At 35.0% G+C, this 10295-nt stretch overlaps 1 protein-coding gene across 1 annotated transcript; it reads right to left on the bottom strand.

Moving 5' to 3' along the window:
- Window positions 1-5185: 5185 nt before the first annotated feature.
- On the bottom strand, window positions 5186-9641 carry LOC113350035 (NADH dehydrogenase [ubiquinone] flavoprotein 2, mitochondrial-like). The gene is made up of 10 exons (XM_026594102.1): window positions 9452-9641; window positions 9329-9361; window positions 9175-9240; window positions 7033-7149; window positions 6555-6632; window positions 6309-6414; window positions 6117-6163; window positions 5878-5955; window positions 5731-5796; window positions 5186-5636 (listed from the first exon to the last, which is right to left on the bottom strand). Exons 1-10 carry the CDS (start codon window positions 9518-9520, stop codon window positions 5529-5531), a joined length of 768 nt encoding a protein of 255 aa, XP_026449887.1. The 5' UTR covers window positions 9521-9641; the 3' UTR covers window positions 5186-5528.
- Window positions 9642-10295: the final 654 nt, after the last annotated feature.

The raw sequence follows: 10295 nt of genomic DNA, 5'->3' as shown, positions 1-10295 counted from the left end.
CCACAGTGCAACTATCTGAGTAGAGCTCTGTCACTTTATATGAATTTTAGTATGCTTGAGTGTAAACTCGTGTACAACAATTGGAATTTCGCATCAGGGTACTTCCTCCTGTAGTTAGTGATTGTAAGCCAACCAAGGAGATTCTTTAGTGCCTTCCAAGGTTCTGCATAGATAGCTAGGGTCTGGAGTAAAGGTTTTGTGGGTACACCTCTGGTAAACCCTCCCGAGATTAACTCGGTCACTAGGGACACCTAGTGAGTTGGGGGTATTTGATAGACGCATTTATGTGTCTATTTTGTTCTCAATATTCTATATTGTTAGACTCGATTAAGTACTTATTGTGTTATTTTGCGTTTTTGTAGATGTTTTTAGAGAAATAAGCTTTTGCGGCGAAATGAGCTCGAAAAGTAGTGTTTTACACCCCAGGATAATGTATCGGAGGCACCTCAGAAATGCACCGGAAGCGTCCCAGAAATGTACCGGAGGAACCCAGAAAAATTACTATTTCCACCCCAATTGCTAAAGGGACACCTGTACAGGATTAGGGGGAGGACACTTTTGTTCTCATAATTCAAATTTTGGAAAAAGGAGGGAAATTTCTAAACAGTTCTGGCAGAATTTCGATCGTCAAAATGAAGGGGTTATGGGTCGATTCAATGGCTGAAATTTGGTATAGAGATGTGATATAGGTTAAGGAACATAGTATGGGTGACACGATCGATCAAATTTGGCTGGAATTTTCGATATGATTCACACACCCAAAACAGAGCACGTGTACTGTAACACGAGCAAAATTGAAGTTCTTGTGTGCATGGGGGAGTTCTGCTGGCGTTGGAAGAGTGTTGAGGCGTGAATAAGTCGAATTGGAGCGTGCTGGACCAGAGAAAACGCGTGAAAAGCTAAAACAGGAAAGAAAATATCCGAAAATATTTTCTTTCACTGCCGAAGATTTGTGGAGTTATGGAGGAGATTCGATGCATGCTTCGGGTTTAAATAGAGTCCTTGGAGGTCAGAGAAAGGGTGTCGAGAGTTTGGGGTCGAGAGGGGGTCCAGAGAAGCAGAAATCAAGAGTTGGTGAAACTCTGTTGCTGCTGATGATGATGATGAAGAACACCAAGAACACGAAGAACGGACTCCCAAGGACAGTGGTTTATCAACAGTGTCTAAGACGCACAGCCGTGGGTCGCAGTGCAGTCTAAACATCAACAGTGTCTAAGACGCACAGCCGTGGGTCGCAGTGCAGTCTAAACATCAACAGCACTTGTATTTTATCGTTCATTCTGTGACGCTTTATGTGCGTCGCAGATTACAGTTTTACACCATTTTCTCTTCTTCTCTCCATTGTAAACACCATTTGAGCAATAAATAAATATTTTGAGCGTGTTTTCTACATGATGAGTTAAACCCCAACACTGGGACGACGGAGGAGGTCGAATTTCATCCATGTGGTAATTTCATTAATTCTTTTATTTACTTTTTGCACTAATTTTAATTGAGTTAAGATTTTAAATTAATTACTTGTGATTTCATTTGATGGAGTATGCTTAGTCCTAGGGATTTTTGATATGTCATGCTTAAGAAATACAAGTAATATTTTATAAAATCTATCTTGGCAATAAATTAGAGTTAATATGTGTTTTGTTTTTGAACTATAATTGCTAGAATTAATTTCTGAACCATTTGAAAATGAAAAAAACGGCTGAATCTTTAGTCCCAGTACTCTTGCCCATATTGTTAATATTTTTTGTATATATTTATTTTCTATTAAGTCTAAAAAATGATCCTTTACAAGTCCGAAAGTTTGAACCTCATTACTACAACCCACGAAAAATCATCAATCACAGAGCGCGCATAGGTGGAAGGTCTGCTGCAAGCTATACGGTGGGCAGAGGAACTCAAACTGCAACACGTTTGTTTTGAGATTGATGCACAGAATGTGACAGCAGCAGCAAATGGAGATTATAAAAAAGTCGGATGGGGATCACAAGCTCTCATTCTTGATATTATTGGTTTTTTAAGCAATCATCCATTATGGACTTGCAAATTTATCAGTAGGAAATTAAATAAACCAGCGCATAGTTTTTATACTCGTACGATTCGTGAGTCAAATCGTACGAGTCGCTTCAATTTGGTGAAAATCGCTTCAACTCGCACTCATGAATCGAATCTGCCTCAAAATCGGAGGATTCCTCATGGATATACGATCTCGACCATGTTGACTAGTTCACTCGCGTTTCTTGTTTGAAATAAATAATAAAAGGGGAAATTATTGTTTGGTCCTATTTTATGTGGTCCAAGTTAGTTTGGTCCACCAACAACATGAGAATTCTGTTTGGTCCTTATTTATTCAAAAATATTAAAGTATCTAATAACATTCTTCTCTCTTATTTTCTTTCTTCATGTGATTTTCTTTTTTGGTTTTCTCTCATTTTTCTCTGTTAATTTCTCTCTCTTCCTAATATTAATAGATAAAAAACTTAAAAATTAAATATCTCTCAAAATATAAGTCGAAAAGTAATAAATTTTATATATTCAGAAAGGTCTCGACGAGATCTACATAACGAGTACTCATTATACTATGTTTCAAAATTTTAATTTTTTTCTGTATAATAGTCGTTCATATCCGAGAATGAACAGTATTTTGGAACATGGTAGTTCATTCTAGTTCTAGTTGTTCATTTCGTAGAATGAACTCGTGTATACCAGCAATTTGTTATGTAGAATAAACTCATAATAGTAGTTCATTTTGAAGAATGAAGTCGCAATACTAGTTCATTATTATTGTTCATATTGTAGAATGAACTCGTGATAGTGATAGATGTTCTTATTTTCGAATGAACTCATAATGGTTGTTCATAAGTAGGATTGATAATTCATGTTGTAAAGTGAACTCGTAATGATAATTAAGAATGGTAGTTCATCTCGTAGAATGAACTCGTAATGGTTGATCATTATTGTAGTTTATATTATATAAAATGAAGTCGTAAATGGTAGTTCATATTGTAGAATGAAATAATAGTTCATTATACCAGTTCATTTTGTAAAATGAACTCGTAATAATAGTTCATTATACCAGTTCATTTTGTAGAATGAACTCGTATGTTATTTAATCCTAGCTAAGAGTTCACTTTTTAGAATGAACTAGCTAGCATGATAGTTCATTAAAGTAGTTTATTTTGTAGAATGAACTCGTATAATAGTTCATTTTATAGCTAAAGAATAAGGTAAAAATTAAAAGCCCCGAAATATAGCAACAATGGTACTCGTTGGAAATCTCTCGTCGAGGGCTTTCCGAAGATATTTCCGTTTTAAGTATATTTATTTAATTATTTTTATCTAAGAGCGAGAGAAAAGAGAAAAAAAAAAGAATTCTACCACTATAAAAGGACTGTGACATCATCTCGTGTGGGTATTTTCCTCCCTAGAACCAAACATTAATATATAACTAAGAAAATGACCAAACAGATAGTTGACTATGTCAAAAGGACCAAATGAACTCTAATATATTACTCTTAGGACTAAATGGTATTTCCTAATAAACCCTGATGTCTACAAAAAGATTCGAACCAGACACCTACGTGTCATAGGAGTGAGGCTCAAACACCCTACCAAGTCACTTTTTGTGATTATAGACGACGACTATTGGATTTATTTACATTTTAATCACACTGAGTTATGAGTACACCAACATTATTTGTGTATATGTATATTTCAACAGTGCATATGTACTATATATGCCGCTAGAAAACAATTAAATCATCATGATATTACCAATTATTAACCAAAAACCAAAGATATAATAATTTTTCATAAATAAACGGTATATATCTATACATAATTAATTTTTAGAGGTATTAGAAAAAGTTGACGGTTAAATTCACGATTCAATATACAATTCGATTCTTAAAAATGAAAAAACGATTTACGATCCGATTCACGATTTAAAAACCTTGAACCAGCGAATAAGCTGGCTAAACATTCTAGGAAATTTCATATCGGTAGGAACTGGATACAGTATTCACCAAATTTTATTGTCGAAGCATTACATGCTGACATACATTCTGTAACAAGTCCGGTATCTAATAAATTAAAGAAAAAGAAAAAAACGTGGAGTTCATCTTTTGTCTATAGCCATTTCAATTCATCGTATTTTTGCATTTGGGACTGGTAATGCAAGAATTTTATCCAGTGTTCCGTTCACCACTACTAGTCAAAACAACATTTTTTGAAGGAGTTTCCTCAACAACTATAGGATAGCTACAAAAATCAACATCAGCCATTTTGTATATTTCGAAGCAGGTGTTCTAGAGGGATCAAGTCAATTCATATGAAGTTAGTTTTTGTTTTAAGCGCCGTTTGGGATTGCTTTTCTTCTTATAAAAGTACTTTGTAACAAACTTTTTAGAAAAATAGTGTTTGGTAGACTTTTTTTAAAGCGTTTTTCTCCAAAAACACTTCTGTTTTAGGCCAGCTTTTAAAAGTTATCCAGGAGTAATTTTTAAAAGCAGTAAAAGCAGAAGCTGTGGACCCACTCAATTTTAATTAATTGATTCCTTATTTTAACCTTGTTATAATATTAAAAAGACAAAATCTATCCTTAAATATTTATTTATGTACAATTATTTCACTAATCATTTTATTCATTTTTGTTATGAAATAATAATTGCAGGAACAATAATAATAATAGTAGTATTTAAAGGTAAAAATTAAAATAAAATTAAAATAATAAATGATTAAAATATGAATATGAATAAGAATTGTTATTATCTTTATTTAAATAATACTCAAAAAAAATATATTTTATTATTAATAGATGTAATTTAAAAAGAATTTTTAAACCTGTCAATTTTCGTCATTAGCCACATCATAAGCACTTTAACATGATAATTTACCAAACAGAATTTACAGTTTGTTGGTTCCACAACATTTTACATATTATAGTTTACCAAACATCTGACTATTTTATTTTTAAAGTACAGCACAGCAACGCACAGCACAACAGAAAAGTGTTTTTGTAAAACTCACATCAATACCAAATTAGGCTTTAATTTCTAGAGAAAGGAGGATCTGTGCACACTCTTGTGTACACATTATTTGCACCATTTTTTTCATAAAACTCGAATGACAATGAGTTTAAAGCTAAGTTCCTTATGCATTTTTTTCTAGACTATATTCCCACCAAAAATGAGCACAATTCACCACAAACTGTATTATCACTCCTATGCATGGTTTGCTAGAGACTTGAAGTCTGGAATTGTTACAGCATTAATAGTTTGATACCTTCTCATGTTGAAGCAAAAATTATGAACACAATGGTTTTATCCATATCTTCGAGGACAAAGTATCCAAGGATCATCTGATACAACAGAACAACTAACCAAAATACAACAGCCGAATAACCAAAATGGTTGAGGTAAATGATCACTACTGCAACCATGCTCGCACTGCGCAGATCAATAGTGAAACAACATCAATTCAACAGTGAAACTTGGTATTATTGAAACTAGAACAATTTTATCATCTGATTATCAGCACGCATCAAGATCTCGGCATGGTGGAGGAGTTGGATCACTTAACAAAGTGGTGTTTCCACCTTCAGGCCCGCTCATTATACGATTAGGATTCTGAGTTCCTTTCTGCAAATACATAGCAAAAGGTGGGAAGCAACTTGGTCAAACAAAGTCTATAGTACAGTAAAATAATCGACGATCTGGTCATAAATGGTCTCACCGGCGGTTTCTCTCCCCTTCTCAGCATCTCGACGATCTCAACAACTCGCTTTGGAGTAACATCTTCCTGAAGGTACCAAAAAACATATAAGAGTCGGCATGTTGATTATTGGACATTTCAGACACTTCAAATGCGAAGATAGCCTACATAGTAATTATATGTGTATCCTTCTGAACCATTGGAGTAGTCTGCAACAGTAATCATAGGAGCATTTACACAGCAACCCTGCAAAATACAAACCATAGGAGGGTCAGCAATTATAAAATCAGTTCAGACACAGTACAACTGGTTCACATTGAGTGACAGCAGCAAGTATTTGTAATATCATACTGCAAAAGAAACAAATGTTGATAGATCGGTTAGAGATATATGAGTGGAGACCAGACCATGCATTCCATTTCCCCAACTGAGAACAAGCCATCTTTTGTTACTTCTGCATGTAAGAATCATCCAAGTAAGTGGGACAACAGGTCACTTCAAATTGAACCTTCGCGCTCAACAAATCTCAAACTACAATATTATTACTATCATGGGAATGCCATTGAAAAGAGCAAAAATGATGTCTTCCGTTTACTAACCATTTCGCTGAACTCCAAGGTGTTTCAGCAAGGCGTCTTCTATTTCACGTGAACCCCGTATCATACAAGGTGAAGTACCACAGACTAAGAGGTGATAAGTTCCCACCTACATGACCAGCGGACAAAAAGTTCAAGTTTCATACCAGAAAATACATAGAAGCACTCACCATTCACTGGTGAATTCCAGTGAATACAGTGATATCATGAACGCCACAAAAAGTATATCTAGAAATAACATTTGCTTACCTTTGCACGGTTGAACATTGAATAGAATGTTGCCACTTCATATACACGAATAGGAGCAACATCTATGACCTTGGCCACCTGAACAACGACAATCATTTAAATATAAGTGGTCTATAAGCAACGAGATGAGCAGTAATGAACTTGTTGCTATTGCTGCTGACTCTCAGCCCATAGATAACCTTCCTCAGAATAAGCATTACGGTATGTGCTTTTCTTAATAGTAGGTGCATATGTATAACTTTCCCTAAATCAGAGAAATCAGAAAAACAAAATAAAAATGGACTTCCTAACGCTAATTATAATTGCTGGGGTAAGGGTGCCTCCTCGCAAAGAGGGTTGCAGATACCAGTATTTGGCAAGAAAAGCATGTTGGTCCAGAGACTCTAGGCGAGAATGTTGAATAGCAAACCAGAAAACTCTATTTTCAAAATATTGACTTCATTCTTTCAAGAAGAAGAAGTGAATGATGCTAACTTACAGCATTCATCGCTGAAACAGTCAGCCATCCCCCATGTTGTTGCTGTGCAAGATCTAGAAGAGGAATAACTGCAGATTGCTTGTAGTTGGATGGGTAGTGTGATAATATCTCCCTGACCTGAACATAAATAAAGATATGTACAATTTCAAATTCTCATCAGTGAAGAGATTCACAACAAGTTGTTTCAACCCTGATTCAACAAATTGATTACAGTGACAGGAAAGAACATAAACTCCAGAATTAAAACATCTACGGAAGTTTTGAAATAATTTAATCTATAAAGGAGCTGATATAAGTCGAATCACTCCAAATCCAGTGCAAATATCATATGTATACTTCTTAAAATAAGCTAACTGTAAGTTAGCAAGAACTCATAACACCAATGATGTAAATGATCCAGATTGTGAAGAAGCTCAGCAAGATACACATATATACAGGCAAACCAGGAAGTTGGAATAAACATCAAATTCGTACCTATGATACACATAATTTTACGAAGAGTATTGGTCTAACAGATTAAGAAAGAAAGAAAAAAGAGGCATTGGATACTTAAGTGGTATCATCACCAGAAGCTCCATACAACTCTGTTTCTATTAGCGAGGAGATGTACTTTGTATTCTATATGCATCCATGGCAGTAGGTAAACAAGAGACCTAAGCCAGTATCAAGTTGCCACCATAACTCTGATAAAGTTCCTCATACTGTGGAGCCTTCGCCCATAACAAGGGGACCTGTATATATTCTTTTTAAACTTCCGGCCCAACTACAAGTCCAAAAATGTCCTCGCAAACGTCAAGGACTAGACTATATGCAGATTAGCAACGTGGCAGGTATTGAAGATAATGATTTTTACCCTTGAAAACCCAGTAAAACTTTAATTTCCTTAACATGGGTTGATTTCCAAGGGATTACAACCCACTGAACAAATCTTAAACATTGGCACCCAAATTATAAAAACCATAAACATTTTAAACTCCTTAAACAAAATGTTGACCTACAGAAATTTGTTACGGATAAGTGATTTTAAGCTTGAATAGGTATAAAGTATAAACCCAAAAGTCCCTTATATGCTTATACTTATTTATTGCCATCCACCCATAAACAAAAATTGAGATATACTACAAACAAGATTTTATTTTTTCGAGAAATTACAAACTAGTAACAAGATTCTATTTCCACATGCCGTTACCGGATATTCTACACCCAGATGCCTATAGTAAAATTAGAAACAGTGCACTCGTGGATGCTTTTACAAAGAGGCATTTGCTCTCATCTGCTATTCATACATTATACGAACTGATATTCAAAGGCATAAAAGTTGGCAAATCATAAAGACTTTATGTTTCCTCTAGCTTGGGTTTATTTGTAACTAGTAAGGAGTTATAAACATGAATGAAATTTGATTAGAATCTCTACTCTGTTTACATTTACAATGTAGAATAACCTGACTTTAGAAAGAGTATGTGTATAGTTAATAACAGTCGATCTAATTTCCCTAACCTAATAATTGTCCATGTTGGAAATATCCACCTGGTCGAGCGAAAGTATACTTATATAAGTGTCAGTTTTGAGCTTCAAGGACTAGATGTAATTTGTTAGATAAACTTCTTACTTAACCACTTGGTTGCTGATTAAACAACACAATTAAACAGCACAATAAATGTAGAAATCAACACTCAAATTCCACAAAACAGAATCATCTTAAGCTCCCTAATCGCTCCCCCCACCCCCCACCACCACCCCCCACCCCTTATGCAAATTTATTCTTCTTGTTACTGCTGGCATGAAAATAAGGTATAAGCCCCAAAAAGCCAGTTGAACTGTTTAATCTCACCCAGCAATAAACAAAAATCAACAGCTACTGCAAACTAGAAAATCTCAAACAATCGTGCCCTAACTGAATATTCTTAACAGAGATATTGGATGCACGTAGTAAAACTAGACAAGACGAATTTGTAAGTATTTTTATAAAAACCCTTTTTCCCACATATGCTGTTCATGCAAATAGAAGCTCATTTCGATTAGAATAAAAACTCATGTACAAAATGATCATCAGTTCACAATTAAACGTGTACTTCTACTCCTACATTCAGATCATTCGCAATCAAGGCCTAATTTTTTTCTAATGAAAATGATACTTACTTTTTCCTTATTCTTAGCGTTGAAGGCCCATGGAATATCTGGATTGTTATCCGGAGAATTCAAATGCTGTTCAGAAATATAGCAGAAATATCAAGACTACAAATCATTATTAAACAATAATGAAATGAAATGGTGGAGTGAGGGAGTGACTTACATAATTTAGGGCAGTTGATAAGGAACGAGAGCTCTGCAGATTAGGAACATAAAAATTAGTCAATCAGATCGGTAGGGATAGAGAAAGATAGATCAGGTGGAGAAAGATAATGGTGATTAGTACCTGAGAAGGAGATTGATTAAAGATTTGACGGATCTCCAAGAGGCGTTTGCTGGCGAGACGGGCAAACATTTTGAACGATTTGCAGAGAGATTGGGAATGAGGAGAACACGCTCTATACCTGAGGGCAACACGCTCTATACCTGAGGGCAAGTCTTGTTGGTGTGGATGTTTGATCCACTAGGGCATGTCCAAGGATGGTGTCATTGTAACAAAGGATTTTGGAGGGCACCATTTATTTATTTATTGTTGGCCACGTCATAAGATATTTTTATTTTTATTTTTTATGCCAAAGAGGAGAAGTTTTAGGCTTAGTCTTATTAGTCTTATGGTCTTCCATTTATATTGGAAGTTCATCTCAGCTAGAATACGCATCTAAATCTTATGGTCATTCCAATGTAGCATGTAGATGTGTTGAACCATTTCACGTAGTGCCACTGAATAGAACAACGCAGCTATCTCAGCCGTCGGATCAAAAAATAAAACAATCTCACTGAACCATTCAGCAAAAAGTAGAATTTTGGTTCCGCTAAATGAAACAACGCAACCATCTTGCTACTAGTTGGCATTAGAGATATATCTGGAGAGAGAAGTAGTGTTGAAGAATAGACAACGCTATGAGAAGAATTTGCAACATTTTTTGCCTAATCTAGAAGTCAAATTTAGCCCATAAGAATTAGCCTTATCACTGGAAACATTTGAATTGTCTGACAATATAATTGACTCCTCTCCATAATATAAGGTGGACTATCTGATCAGATCCTAATGACTCCATGCTTTTTGCTGAATTTTACTAATTTATCAGCAGCTTTATTACAAGTTCTTGGAATAAATGACACCCCTATCT

Source organism: Papaver somniferum, chromosome 2 (genome assembly GCF_003573695.1).
Source record: "Papaver somniferum cultivar HN1 chromosome 2, ASM357369v1, whole genome shotgun sequence".
Classification (NCBI taxonomy): Eukaryota; Viridiplantae; Streptophyta; class Magnoliopsida; order Ranunculales; family Papaveraceae; genus Papaver; species Papaver somniferum.
Note: the sequence above shows the minus strand (reverse complement) of the source record. Positions and strands in the feature narration are given on the sequence as shown.